This window comes from Entelurus aequoreus, linkage group LG23 (genome assembly GCF_033978785.1).
Source record: "Entelurus aequoreus isolate RoL-2023_Sb linkage group LG23, RoL_Eaeq_v1.1, whole genome shotgun sequence".
Taxonomy (NCBI): domain Eukaryota; kingdom Metazoa; phylum Chordata; class Actinopteri; order Syngnathiformes; family Syngnathidae; genus Entelurus; species Entelurus aequoreus.
The window spans coordinates 13,427,922-13,443,602 of record NC_084753.1 but is presented as its reverse complement, the minus strand read 5'-3'; the positions used below and the strand labels follow the sequence as shown (position 1 = coordinate 13,443,602).

Genomic DNA, 15,681 nt, shown 5'->3' with positions numbered 1-15,681 from the left:
TTATGTTCTTTACAAGTGTATGTAAACTTTTGACCACGACTATATAAAGAAAACTATACCGGTCCCAGAATAGAGCCTTGTGGAACACCTACTGGCCACTCAAGATAGGATGATAGGTACCACCAACCCTCACTGATGGTCTTCTGTAGGACAAGTAAGATTGAAACCTTCTGCGAAATTAAAGTGAGTCAGTTTAGACAGAAGCTCTTCTTCAAGTCTAAAAAGACTTGGTTCTATCCAGCAAGGACTTCACTCTTTCTACAAAGACACAGTTTGCCGTTTTGGTGGAGTGATACTGGCAAAACCTGAACTTACAAACGGTGCAGAAGAGAACGGCCATTGCTGAGGTGTTAATTCAACAACTTGGTTAATCCAATTTCCTGCTACCTGAGACACAACAGGAAGGATGCTAATGGTTTGCTAACCCTAAAGATGCTTTTACATTATTGCCTCTCACGCCAGCTTGCTGCGAGACCTTCCGGCGCCCCTCCAAATGAAAATACAGCTTCACCACTTTAGTCATAATTTTTGCGCTGAAGAAACTTTTCTATGACTTTAGCTCCAGACTTCTTCTGTTTGTTTGATACTGCCATTACTGCCACAAGTGGTGGAAAAGTGTATTACAACTGAGTACTGCTGCGACCCGTACGGACCACAGCTGAGAAACACATATTTTCTGGTGGCCCTCCAGGGGGCGCTTGGTGCCCCACAATGGTTAAGAAACACTGCATTAAATCACTCCAAAACAACCACCAGAGAGCCTTTCCTACAGCACACCACCGCCCGTCTAATACATCCTGTTTAAAATAATCGACTTTCAAGGCCATAACCTCACCCCGCCATATTGCTTCCTCACATCCTCATCGTCCTTTCCTCTCACGGTCCACCATGAGCCTGCAGTCGCTTGACCCCTCGTCTTTGGAACTCGCTACCCCCGGAGCCCTGCAATATTGACTCATTCACTCTCTTCACATCGAGGCTCGAAACATGTTTATCCACTTTGACAACAGCCGTTTTAGCTCACATTTGCAATTTTAACTGACATTTTAAGTTTCTTATTTATTCTTGTACTGGTTTATTGGTACCTTATATCTTGTTTTGTGCTGTGTCTCTTCGTACCCAGACAGGAACATATTAATAAATACATACATAAATAATTATTATAGGGATGTCTTTAAATTTTACACATTGTCAACAGTCGCATCCATGGCGTCTTTTTTAAATTTTTTTACTCTTTGCGTGTGTTATGTGGACATGCTTTTTTTTCTTTCTTCAACTCCACCTGTGTTTTTAAAATTGATTTAAAACATATCCGCGATTGTGTTCCTTTGTTCCGGCCAGTGTTGTTTTTGACAACCATCTTACATTTAGTCTTAGTCTTTTGGACTAAAATGCTTATTAGTTTTAGTCACATTTTAGTCACTTTTATATGTGATAGTTTTAGTCCAGTTTTAGTCGACGAAAACTCAAAAGGGTTTTAGTCTAGTTTTAGTCGATGAAAAGTCAAAAAGGTTTTAGTCTAGTTTTAGTCCAAAAAAAAGAATAAAAAGTATAATATAAGTATATAAGTGTAGTCTTTTAACAAATTAATTTAGGTCAATAAGTATTGGAGATTGCTGTTGGGCAGTGTCACACATAAGTTGTGAAAATAGCAGCAGATCTATAAGTTCAACCCATTGTAAGCTTGCAGATCTGCTATTTTCACAAATAATAACAATACAGGAATGGTTTTAGACATATAAGGTTTCCACCCAACAGCAAATTTCTGATCCAAGGATTGTGTATTACACACAGATAAAGTGGTAACAGTGGAATCAAAGTTCATTACTCCAAAAAAGCCAAAAAACAAAAACATTCTACTTCAGCAATTGTGGCTTTATTTCTCAGAATTTGTTAAAGTACAATGAACATAAACATGCACAAAATATGAGTAATGGATGAGGAACACATATGCTCAACTTGGCCCTGTCTGCCAGTGCAATTACAACAGATATCATACAACCCCACTCTCTTTCATTTGTGCAAACCATGTAATAAAATAATCAATTAATTCTTGATTCCTTAATGGGGCTGCACAACGTCACTTGTGGCTTTTAGGCTAAAGCTGGCAGACTCTACGTATAACAGTAACTCGACCTGTTTAACATATCAAGTTACGTGCTGACAGAAGGTACTCACAAAGAGATAACCACACCGTCACTGAATGTAAACATGCTGCTAAAGTAACACACACATAATGAATTGACGCTAGCGTAACAAAAGCTAACTTTAGCCTGAAGTTAGCAGCCCATTTGCGCCAGGAGTATGTGGAAAACGTACTAATGTATTAGCTTACTATGACATTTATCGATTATGTTAACAGCATTTGTAACTTACCTTCGAAAAAATATCCTTGTGGCGAGCCTTAAAGGCCTACTGAAACCCACTACTACCGACCACGCAGTCTGATAGTTTATATATCAATGATGAAATCTTAACATTATAACACATGCCAATACGGCCGGGTTAACTTATAAAGTGACATTTTAAATTTGCCGCTAAACTTCCGGTTCGAAACGCCTCTGAGGATGACGTATGCGTGTGACGTAGCCCGACGAACACGGGTATGCCTTCCACATTGAAGCCGATACGAAAAAGCTCTGTTTTCATTTCATAATTCCACAGTATTCTGGACATCTGTGTTCGTGAATCTGTTTCAATCATGTTCATTGCATTATGGAGAAGGAAGCCGAGGAAGCAAAGAAGAAAGTTGTCGGTGCGAAATGGACGTATTTTTCGAACGTAGTCAGCAACAACAGTACACAGCCGGCGCTTCTTTGTTTACATTCCCGAAAGATGCAGTCAAGATGGAAGAACTCGGATAACAGAGACTCTAACCAGGAGGACTTTTGATTTGGATACACAGACGCCTGTAGAGAACTGGGACAACACAGACTCTTACCAGGATTACTTTGATTTGGATGACAAAGACGCAGACGTGCTACTGTGAGTATGCAGCTTTGGCTTTTTTTTGCGTATGTACGTAACTTTTTTTAAATATATAAGCTTTATGAACCTTGGGTTAGGTGAACGGTCTTTTGGGCTGAGTGATTGTGTGTGTTGATCATGTGTTTGAATTGTATTGGCGTGTTCTATGGAGCTAGGAGCTAGCAGAGGAGCTAGGAGCTAGCATAACACGTACCGTACCGTACGTGCGCGTCACGTACGTAACTTTTTAAAAATATATAAGCTTTATGAACCTTGGGTTAGGTAAACGGTCTTTTGGGCTGAGTGATTGTGTGTGTTGATCGGGTGTTTGAATTGTATTGGCGTGTTCTATGGAGCTAGGAGCTAGCAGAGGAGCTAGGAGCTAGCATAACAAACACGCAGGTGTTATTATGCAGGATTAATTTGTGGCATATTAAATATAAGCCTGGTTGTGTTGTGGCTAATAGAGTATATATATGTCTTGTGTTTATTTACTGTTGTAGTCATTCCCAGCTGAATATCAGGTCACCCCCGGCTCTCACAGCATCTTCCCTATCTGAATAGCTTCAACTCCCCACTAGTCCTTCACTTGCACTTTACTCATCCACAAATCTTTCATCCTCGCTCAAATTAATGGGGAAATTGTCGCTTTCTCGGTCCGAATCTCTCTCACTTCATGCGGCCATCATTGTAAACAATAGGGAACTTTGCGTATATGTTCAACTGACTACGTCACGCTACTTCCGGTAGGTGCAAGCCTTTTTTTTATCAGATACCAAAAGTTGCAATCTTTATCGTCGTTGTTCTATACTAAATCCTTTCAGCAAAAATATGGCAATATCGCGAAATGATCAAGTATGACACATAGAATAGATCTGCTATCCCCGTTTAAATAAAAAAAATTCATTTCAGTAGGCCTTTAAGGTTGGTCGTATTTTTCCCGCATATTTTGTGGCCACATTTGTCACCGTCTTCCTTCACAATACACTCTGTTTTATTATCTGCTGGGTTATATTTAAAATACACCCATATGTCGTCTCTACGTTTGCGACCACCGAGCCCCTGTGTTGAAACTGGCGCCGCCATCACGGTACGTTGCCTGATGAGTAACAACATTCTGACGTGTTGAGCACGTTGTGCGCTGCACGCCAGTTGGTGGGCGTGGTTTTAATTGACACACACAATAAACAGAAATGTCATGCATTTTAAACGTCTGACAGATTACCCACTAACATTTTCGTCCGTTCTCGTCAACGAAAACTCACACACGTCTCGTCATGTTTTCGTCATCAGAGAGACATGTTTATCTCGTCACCGTCTCGTTATAGTCATGAAAAAAAGTGGCGTCAACGAAATGATTTCGTCATCGTCATCGTTGACGAAAACAACACTGGTTCCGGCTTGAAGAGTTCTATTTCCCGGCTGGTTCCGGCTTGAAGAGTTCTATTTCCCGGCAGTCTGAGAGTCTGCATATGTATGGATTATGACGCGGGGAACAAGGAAATGTCAAGTAATGTGAGAGAGGCAAGCTCTGTGTGTGTGTGTGTGTGTGTGTGTGTGTGTGTGTGTGTGTGTGTGTGTGTGTGTGTGTGTGTGTGTGTGTGTGTGAGTGAAAGCTTAGTTTTAATAAGTGATTGTTGATCAACCCCCCCCCCCGGCATTTTTTCAACTTCTGGGCAAAAGCTGCAGTATTTTACGGACATACAAACATCAGAATCCGGGAGATTTGTAACTTAAGTTAGGACTTCATGATATGCATCACGATACTTGAGTCACAAAACGATATATTGCAATATTCTATATAGTTCAGTGATACATATTAAATAAAGTTTAAAAAATACTAGTTGAATATATGTAAACTAAATGACAATTTAATTCAAGTTATTTATTTCCAACTACCTGTATTGCAATTTATACAGAAAGTAGATGAAGCTTCCTGCCACTAAAATATAAAAATAAACTGAGGCTAAAAAAAATGGTACGATTAAATATTATTTTTAGCTAATCGCATAATAACACTGACATGCAACATGTAGTCACATTAATTCGACTAAAAGCAGTTTTTTTATGCACTCTCTGTATCAATTGGCAAGTGTGCAGGTGTACCGATTGTTGTGACCGGGTGAATACATACAATGTTTATGAAGTTGATTTTCGACCTTGTGGAGAAATAGAATAACGGTGACAACTTTAAGATACATATTTAAACTGTGTACATTTTCAAAAGATAAATTCAGAATTGTTTTGGAGAGGGTGTGGCATGGTTTCCTTTGCAGTCTGGGAACGCCTCCAGAAACAAACATCTTGCAGACAGACTCAAAAAAACGGGTTGTAATAGAGACTGTGAAGCTACATTTACACCAAAAGATATATCCAATACGTATTATCTAGACCAGGAGTTCTTCACCAATTTAACGTCGGGGCCCAACTTTTCCAGAGGGGCCTGGGCCACACTCGAACAGTAACACTAAATTAGTAATTTTACTTTTGATTTTAATCAAATTCAATATTTATACAGTTTAACAGGATACACCTTGTCAAATGGTATGAAAGCTTGTGTTAATCACAATGATTATTATCAAGGCTTAGGTCAGGCTGATTACAAAAATTAAAACTAATCAAATATACTGCAAAAGAGAGGAATCATACAAACTGTTGAAAAATAAATGTACATACAAATACACAGTGCTAAAATGAATCAATTTAAACTAAATTAATAATAAAAAATAATATGTTTTGTTAACTAAAATTTGAGTGCAAATGAAAATACAGCTTCCCCACTTTAGTCATAATTTTTGCACTTAAAAAACTTCTCTATGACTTTAGCTCCAGACTTGGTGGAAAGGTGTTAAAACTGAGACCATACGGACATAGCTGATGAACACATTTTTTGGCAGCCCTCTAGGGGGTGCTCGCGTTAAGAAACACTCAGCTCGACCAGTGTTTCTTAACCATAGGGTTAACCATAACCCATTGTTGAGCCGCGAGCACCCTCTAGAGAGCCGCAAAAAAAATACCTGTTTCTCAGCTGAGGCCCGTATGGGTCGCAGCGATACTCAGTTGTAATACACATTTCCACCATTTGTGGCAGTAATGACAATATCAAACAAACAGAAGAAGTCTGGAGCTAAAGTCGTGGAGAAGCGCAAAAAAATATGACTAAAGTGGTGAAGCTGTATTTTTATTTGAACTTTAATTTTATGGAAAGTTTAGTTAAGAAACATATTTATTGTTTTTTATTATTAATTTAGTTTATTTCAGCACTAAATACTTGTATGTATGTATATTTATTTTTCATTAGTTATTAATCCCTTTTTATGCAGTATATTTGATTTGTACTTGCTTTTTCTAATCAGCCTGATCTAAGTCTAAGGTTTACTGTATGTGTTAATTAAATAATAATATTCACATGGTTTCATATAACTTGACAAGGTTGTTAACCTGTTAAACTGTAAGTTGGTTCAATAAAATTATTGAATACAAATAAATTCAAGAGTAAGTTTACTAATTCAGTGTTCATATTTGAGTGGGACCCGGGCCACTCTTTCGTGGAAAATTTGGGCCCCGAGATCAAGGAGGTTAAGAACCCCTGATCTAGACCACACAGAAGTGTTTTAAAGTTAGATTAAAATCCTTGTAGGTCCACTATAAGACATTAACAATGTATATTGTTTCGCAATATAGTTTCATGTGGAAATTTTTCCCACCTCTAAACTTGAACCAACTGGTTTACTCACTGCATTACTTAGCAATCCAGTTTTTTTTGTGTTTGCTTGCGAGTTGTAAAGCCCCTTAGAGCAAGTGTGAGTGTGTGTGTGTGTGTGTTTCCCATAGTATTCACCAGTTGCCATTTGAAGTTAGCGTTAGCATGTTGCTACATCAGCAAACATTCAAGCCTATTCAGGAGCAAGCGGCAGACAAGGACATTGCAAACGACAGGGCGGCGAGAACACTATGTTCACTTTCGTCTACTGGAAGGTTGCAGTATTTCAAAATAAAAGCATCCACGGTGCTCACCTCTGTAGTTGATGATCTCAGTGCCCAGGACGGCGGTCATCTCCAGCACAGTGATGAAGGCCTTGTCCATGGAGGTGAGGGGGAAGGGGGACATGCGATGTCTCCGGGCCACCTTGGTGATGTCTACAGCACTGTGACCTGAGGAAGAGCGGGACATCACATATTTTACCTCTCATGACCATTTCCACATGTTTAAAAAAAAAAAAAAAGAAAACAACCAAATAGATAACGCAGTACAGTTCAATATAAAATGCAATTTGAAAAAGCTCAAGCTGGATTGAATCTCAGCCTGAACACGAACCACTCAAGATGTTTTTTACCCTTTAGGTCCATGAGTCACTTGAGGAAAAAAGTACCTGATAAAAATTCAGATTTGCGTCACCAACTTTGGCAACCAAGATCAACCTCCACATACACATTGTTGTATTATTCATCATTATATTTGTACAGTCTACTTGTAATTACACTGTTTCTCTAAAAGTGTTTTCCTTCCTATTTTATATACTGTACATAATATAAGCCAGTGGTGTCCCAACCACGGCCCGCGGGCCAAATGCGGCCCACCAGAAACTTCAATTTGGTTCAATTTCAATAAGCAACCTGGCCGTGCGCGGTGTATTCATGTTTAAATTTAAATACCCAGGGGTCTGACACGTGGACAAAGTAAAAAACTCAGGTAACTGACCATGATGTGCACATTTATAACATACAAGCAAACCATGTAACTATATGACCCAATCCAAACAACATTTCCTAGTCATAGGGCAGAATTTTTTTTTTTTACCATCACAAAAAGTCAACTCACATGGTCACACACAACACAACCTGCTCAGTGAAATTTGTGGATATTATTTAAAAAATGCCCAATTCGTAATTACACACATTGCAATTTGAACCCTGCGGTTTATAAAACGGTGCAGCTAATTTATGGATTTTCCTTCGCTGATGGCCATAATGTTTTATATTCAACAAGTGGTTTTCAACACCCGACAGAGACACTGAAAAGGTGTGGTATTGTTTGTGCTATGGCGCCATTTTTTGGACGAGTTTGCTCACTGCTCACTTTTGTCCTTTGGACCGGAAGTATATCGCGTTTCGTCTACTACTCGTCCATAGCGTTTCTGCTCGAAAGGATTTTTAATTCATCACTCCCAGCAACGTTTGTAAGTTTTACAATATAACTAAAACAATTCTTACTTACTAAACTGTCCTGAGTGTTTTCATGCATATTTGTATGTGCTATCGTAATGTAATCAAGCTAGCGTTGTTAGCATTGGCTAATATGCCAACACGTTTAAGAGTGTCTGGGTCAGTATTAATTACTTACAATGGCAGTATTTTTGCATTGTTTCAGTTTCACAAATTCCTCAGTAAATTCACCAAAATGTCACCGTGGATTTATTGAGTCTGTTTAGCTGATTGGAGAGCTAGCTTCCGCAGATAGTGGGTCCATGACTTCTGTTTTGTTTGATTATCCGTTTTACTGCTGTGTTAAAGGCACCGTTTGGAAAATAAAATAATTGAAATTAAGGTATGTAAATAAACATTTACAGAAAGTTTTGTACCGGTATACATTACCGTTCAAAAGTTTGGGGTCACATTGAAATGTCCTTATTTTTGAAGGAAAAGCACTGTACTTTTAAATGAAGATAACTTTAAACTAGTCTTAACTTTAAAGAAATACACTCTATACATTGCTAATGTGGTAAATGACTATTCTAGCTGCAAATGTCTGGTTTTTGGTGCAATATCTACATAGGTGTATAGAGGCCCATTTCCAGAAACTATCACTCCAGTGTTCTAATGGTACAATGTGTTTGCTCATTGGCTCAGAAGGCTAATTGATGATTAGAAAACCCTTGTGCAATCATGTTCACACATCTGAAAACAGTTTAGCTCGTTACAGAAGCTACAAAACTGACCTTCCTTTGAGCAGATTGAGTTTCTGGAGCATCACATTTGTGGGGTCAATTAAACGCTCAAAATGGCCAGAAAAAGAGAACTTTCATCTGAAACTCGACAGTCTATTCTTGTTCTTAGAAATGAAGGCTATTCCACAAAATTGTTTGGGTGACCCCAAACTTTTGAACGGTAGTGTATATCTGCGGCTTATGGCCTGGTGCGGCTAATATATGTAAAAATATTTATTTTTTCTAAAATTTGGTGGGTGTGGCTTAAATACCGGTGCGCTCTAGAACCCTGAAAGTACGGCAGTATAATTCATTTTTTTTAAACGGGTGACAAAAGCTCCTTGTGGTTGCATGTATATGGCCTAAAACATGTTTTTTTTTAAATGTATTACATGAATATACACTATATTGCCAAAAGTATTTGGCCACCCACCCTAATGATCAGAATCAGGTGTCCTAATCACTTGGCCCGGCCACAGGTGTATAAAATCAAGCACTTAGGCATGGAGACTGTTTCTACAAACATTTGTGAAAGAATGGGCCGCTCTCAGGAGCTCAGTGATTTCCAGCGTGGAACTGTCATAGGATGCCACCTGTGCAACAAATCCAGTGGTGAAATTTCCTCGCTCCTAAATATTCCAAAGTCAACTGTCGGCTTTATTATAAGAAAATGGAAGAGTTTGGGAACAACAGCAACTCAGCCACGAAGTGGTGGCCACGTAAACTGACAGAGAGAGGTCAGCAGACGCTGAAGCGCATAGTGCAAAGACTTTCTGCACAGTCAGTTGCTACAGAGCTCCAAATTTCATGTGACCTTCCAATTACCCCATGTACAGTACGCAGAGAGCTTCATGGAATGGGTTTCCATGGCCGAGCAGCTGCATCTAAGCCATATATCACCAATTCCAATGCAAAGCGTCGGATGCAGTGGTGTAAAGCACGTCGCCACTGGACTCTAGAGCAGTGGAGACGCTTTTTCTGGAGTGATAAATCACGCTTTTCCATCTGGCAATCTGCCAGGAGAACGGTACATTTTGGACTGCATTGTGCCGAGTGTCAAATTTGGTGGAGGAGGAATTATGGTGTGGGGTTGTTTTTCAGGAGTTAGGCTTGGCCCCTTAGTTACAATGAAAGGAACTTTGAATGCTCCAGGATACCAAAACATTTTGGACAATTCCATGCTCCCAACCTTGTGGGAACAGTTTGGAGCGGGCCCCTTCCTCTTCCAACATGACTGTGCACCAGTGCACAAAGCAAGGTCCATAAAGACATGGATGACAGAGTCTGGTGTGGATGAACTTGACTGGCCTGCACAGAGTCCTGACCTGAACCCGATAGAACACCTTTGGGATGAATTAGAACGGAGACTGAGAGCCAGGACTTCTCGACCAACTTTAGTGTGTGACCTCACCAATGCGCTTTTGGAAGAATGGTGGAAAATTCCTATAAACACACTCCGCAACCTTGTGGACAGCCTTCCCAGAAGAGTTGAAGTTGTAATAGCTGCAAAAGGTGGACCGATATCATATTGAACCCTATGGGTTAGGAATGGGATGGCACTTCAAGTTCATATGCGAGTCAAGGCAGGTGGCCAAATACTTTTGGCAATATAGTGTACATATTTTCAATCAATTTTTGAAAATGATGAATAGATTTCGAATTGGGATGACAAAAATAAAAGTGAATCGATTTCTTTGTGCACCCCGAGTAGACATGAACCGGAAGTAGGTCAATGGGGTCGTTTCATCAATAAAGAGTTGATATATTGTTACATATTAAGTGGGCAAAGTTGCCATTGGTTGGATTTGTGCGATCGCGATGTGCCACATTCCTGGAGAGACTGTTACATAGTGAATATCGGTCAAGTAAAACCAAATTCACGATGAATAATGTTCAGGAAGGCAAAAGTGGGGAAGGGTAAGCCAACACTGCCGCCAAGGTGCACATCAAGGAGACTGGGGAAGGTTAATGCTGGTTGCATTAGAGTCCTTTTAAGGATTCCAGCCCCATGGTGTGGCCTACTGCACTTTGAAGTGCACACTTCAGCATCTGTTCTATTCCGAGGCTGACATTCAACCCTTTTTAACAAAATCCAATGTTGTTGAGTAATTTGTGCGTATATCGGAGTGTATGATGGCGGCGCTTGATAGCAGCCATGTTGCTCTAAGAATAGCCCTCTAATGATAGCAAAGGTAAAACAAGAAGAAAGAAGGTGTGACTAATATGTAATCTGGCTCTCTATAGTTCTCCCTCCCTCTCGCTCGCTCGCTCTTGTTGCCTCACAGCGACGAATCGGTGCAACGCTTTGATTTCCCTTGACCCAATTTCTTGCCTTTAAACACACACTTGCACACATTCCGCTGCTCGACATGAGGCTTAACAACTTCCTGGCAAAACATCACATAGGCAGAAACAGTCGCGCGTAACGCGGCCTAACAAACGCACAAACGGTGCAGTAATTGTCACATCACCAGCACAAATAAGGGCTGTGCAAAGAGTACACAACGTGGCAAGGAGCAACATATTCATACAGGCAATTTAGGCTTCGTCTCACCAGCAATTTTTTGTTTTAAAGCAGGCTTTTGGGTGAGGACATATTCTGTTCTTTCTACTATTTTTAGGTAAACTGTAGAACAGAGGTGTCCAAATTGCAGATAATTTTTAACGGCCCATTGTAAAAATACTATTACATATAAAATACATTAAAAAATGGAATAAAAGAGCAAACAGGTGAAATGTAACAGGAAAAAGTTGCAGGTTGTTTTTTTCTTTAAAAGTTAAAGTTAAAGTTAAGTTAAAGTACCAATGATTGTCACACAAACACTAGGTGTGGTGAAATTTGTCCTCTGCATTTGACCCATCCCCTTATTCATCCCCTGGGAGGTGAGGGGAGCAGTGAGCAGCAGCGGTGGAAGCGCTCGGGATTCATTTTTGGTGATTTAACCCCCAATTCCAACCCTTGATGCTGAGTGCCAAGCAGGTAGGTAATGGGTCCCATTTTTATAGTCTTTGGTATGACTCGGCCGGGGTTTGAACTCACGACCTACCGATCTCAGGGCGGACACTCTAACCACAAGGCCACTGAGACTGTCATTGCCCCAAAAATAATGAATCAAAATCAATGTTGTTATGAATTTTTGACCTTTTGAGAACTCCCAAGTGCTTCACATCAAATATTACACTTAATAATAACTGCATATTGCATGTGTTTGCAATAAAAAAACAAGTGTTCTATAATAACATCAACATAAAAATAAAGAAAAAAAACAATGTATGACTTATTCTTAACATTTTTATGAGTATTACTGAGAATTTTACTGGGATTTTTAAAAAAAAAACTGTCACCTGAAAAAAAAAAAATTAATCAAAATCAATGTTATGAATTATTGATCTATTTAAGGTAAAGTATTGTATATTTTGTGTTGTTGCCACAAAAAACAGGGTTTTCTTGAAAAGAATTAAATATATGGACGGATAGATGTGAAGTTAATCTAGAGATTTAAGCATTGGAAAAAAACAAACTTATTTTTTAATATTTTTATGAGCGGGGCCCTTTTGGATCACTGAGAATTTCACTGGGATTTTTTTTTTTTTTTTAAACTGTCACAGCTCAAAAAATAATAGTGAGTCAAAATTAATGTTATGAATTATTAGCCTATTTAAGGTAAAGTATTGTATATTTTGTGTTGTTGCCACAAAAAAACAGGTGTTTTTTTAAAAACAAAATTAAACGTATCGACAAATAGATATGAAGTTAATTTAGAGATTTAAGCATTGAAAAAAAATAATACTTATTTTTAACATTTTTATGAGTGGGGCCCTTTTGGATCACTGAGAATTGTACTGGAATGTTTTTTTTAAAAACTGTCACCGCTCAAAAAATAATAATGAATCAAAATTAATGTTATGAATTATTGACCTATTTACGGTAAATTATTGTATATATTGTGTTGTTGCCACAAAAAAAACAGTTTAAAAAACAAACAAAATTAAACATATCGACAAATAGATATGAAGTTAATTTAGAGATTTAAGCATTGGAAAAAAATAATACTTATTTTTAAAATTTTTATGAGTGGGGCCCTTTTGGATCACTGAGAATTGTACTGGAATGTTTTTTTTTTTAAAACTGTCACCGCTCAAAAAATAATAATGAATCAAAATTAATGTTATGAATTATTGACCTATTTACGGTAAATTATTGTATATATTGTGTTGTTGCCACAAAAAAACAGTTTAAAAAACAAACAAAATTAAACATATCGACAAATAGATATGAAGTTAATCTAGAGATTTAAGCATTGGAAAAAAACAAACTTATTTTTTTGAGTGGGGCCCTTTAGGATCACTTAGAATTTCACTGGGATTTTTTTTTTTTTTCAAACTGTCACCGCTCAAAAAATAATAATGAATCAAAATTAATGATATGAATTATTGGCCAATTTAAGGTAAAGTATTGTATATTTTGTGTTGTTGCCACAAAAAACAGGGTTTTCTTGAACAAAATTAAACATATCGAAGGAATAGATATGAAGTTCATCTAGAGATTTAAGCATTGGAAAAAAACTAACTTATTTTTAATATTTTTATGAGTGGGGCCCTTTTGGATCGCTGAGAATTTCACTGGGATTTTTTTTTTTTTTTTTTAAACTGTCACCGCTCAAAAAATAATAATGAATCAAAATTAATGTTATGGATTATTGACCTATTTAAGGTAAAGTATTGTGTATTTTGTGTTGTTGCCACAAAAAAACATGTGTTTTTTTAAAAACAAAATTAAACATATCGACAAATAGATATGAAGATAATTTAGAGATTTAAGCATAGGAAAAAAAAAGACTTATTTTTAAAAAAAATTATGAGTGGGGCCCTTTTGGATCACTCAGAATTGTACTGGAATGTTTTTTTTTAAAAACTGTCACCGCTCAAAAAATAATAATGAATCAAAATTAATGTTATGAATTATTGACCTGTTTACGGTAAATTATTGTATATATTGTGTTGTTGCCACAAAAAAACAGTTTAAAAAACAAACAAAATTAAACATATCGACAAATAGATATGAAGTTAATTTAGAGATTTAAGCATTGGAAAAAAATAATACTTATTTTTAAAATTTTTATGAGTGTGGCCCTTTTGGATCACTGAGAATTGTACTGGAATGTTTTTTTTTAAAAAACTGTCACCGCTCAAAAAATAATAATGAATCAAAATTAATGTTATGAATTATTGACCTATTTACGGTAAATTATTGTATATATTGTGTTGTTGCCACAAAAAAACAGTTTAAAAAACAAACAAAATTAAACATAGACAAATAGATATGAAGTTAATCTAGAGATTTAAGCATTGGAAAAAAACAAACTTATTTTTATGAGTGGGGCCCTTTAGGATCACTTACAATTTCACTGGGATTTTTTTTTTTTTTTAAACTGTCACCGCTCAAAAAATAATAATGAATCAAAATTAATGTTATGAATTATTGGCCAATTTAAGGTAAAGTATTGTATATTTTGTGTTGTTGCCACAAAAAACAGGGTTTTCTTGAACAAAATTAAACATATCGAAGGAATAGATATGAAGTTCATCTAGAGATTTAAGCATTGGAAAAAAACTAACTTATTTTTAATATTTTTATGAGTGGGGCCCTTTTGGATCACTGAGAATTTCACTGGGATTTTTTTTAATTTTTTTTTAAACTGTCACCGCTCAAAAAATAATAATGAATCAAAATTAATGTTATGGATTATTGACCTATTTAAGGTAAAGTATTGTGTATTTTGTGTTGTTGCCACAAAAAAACAGGTGTTTTTTTTAAAACAAAATTAAACATATCGACAAATAGATATGAAGATAATTTAGAGATTTAAGCATAGGAAAAAAAAAGACTTATTTTTAAAAAAAATTATGAGTGGGGCCCTTTTGGATCACTCAGAATTGTACTGGAATATTTTTTTTTTTAAACTGTTACCGCTCAAAAAATAATAATGAATCAAAATTAATGTTATGAATTATTGACCTATTTAAGGTAAAGTATTGCATATTTTGTGTTGTTGCCACAAAAAACAGGGTTTTCTTGAACAAAATTAAACATATCGACAGATAGATTTATGCATTGAAAAAAAAAATAAAAAAGACTTATTTTTAACATTTTTATGACTGAGGCCATTACAGGTCCAAACTTGAGGGAAGCCCTGAAGATTAAAAACACCTCAGAGTCATACAACTTGGTACCTGACACATGCTAACACTACCATGCTTACTTTTTAAGCAAATTTTACATGAGTATGCTTCATAGTCCAATGACTTGGTACTTAAGACGTTCTAACTGTTAGTTAAGTTTGGCTTGCATATTTCAGCATGCAGTTTTTTTGTGTTTTTATTCTGTCTCTAGAAGGTGTCAAGGGGCCGAAAAAAACCAAGCTGCACCCCTGATCTATTGCATTGGTCATTTCCTCCGTTATTTCGATGAATGCCATCCAGAGCTCTATATCTGCAATCATTTTTTTTATGAATATGTCACATCTGCTGTTAAACATTTTTTAGAGAGCGTAAAAAAACCTGAGCACTCACTTGATCTTAGGATATTTTCTTTGCTGCTGCATCTTGACTGCACCTAGAGGATGGGGAGAGAGACATAGAGGATGCAAGGAGAGAAAGGAGAGAGAGAGCAGTGGAAATTGGAGATAAACAGTGGTGCTATCCTTGACACGCGAGTGATGACAAAGTGTCACGTCACGACACACTGCGCTTTGTCCTGCTGTTTGGAGACGGCTGCATCTCCGTG

At 37.2% G+C, this 15,681-nt stretch overlaps 1 protein-coding gene across 1 annotated transcript in view; it reads right to left on the bottom strand.

The window, feature by feature from the left end:
* The window catches only part of gphnb (gephyrin b), a 224,793-nt gene that overhangs the window by 49,604 nt on the left and 159,508 nt on the right, over positions 1–15,681 (bottom strand). The window contains 2 exon segments of the mRNA XM_062034299.1: positions 6,985–7,122; positions 15,468–15,510. Coding sequence (XP_061890283.1) covers positions 6,985–7,122; positions 15,468–15,510 — 181 coding nt within the window.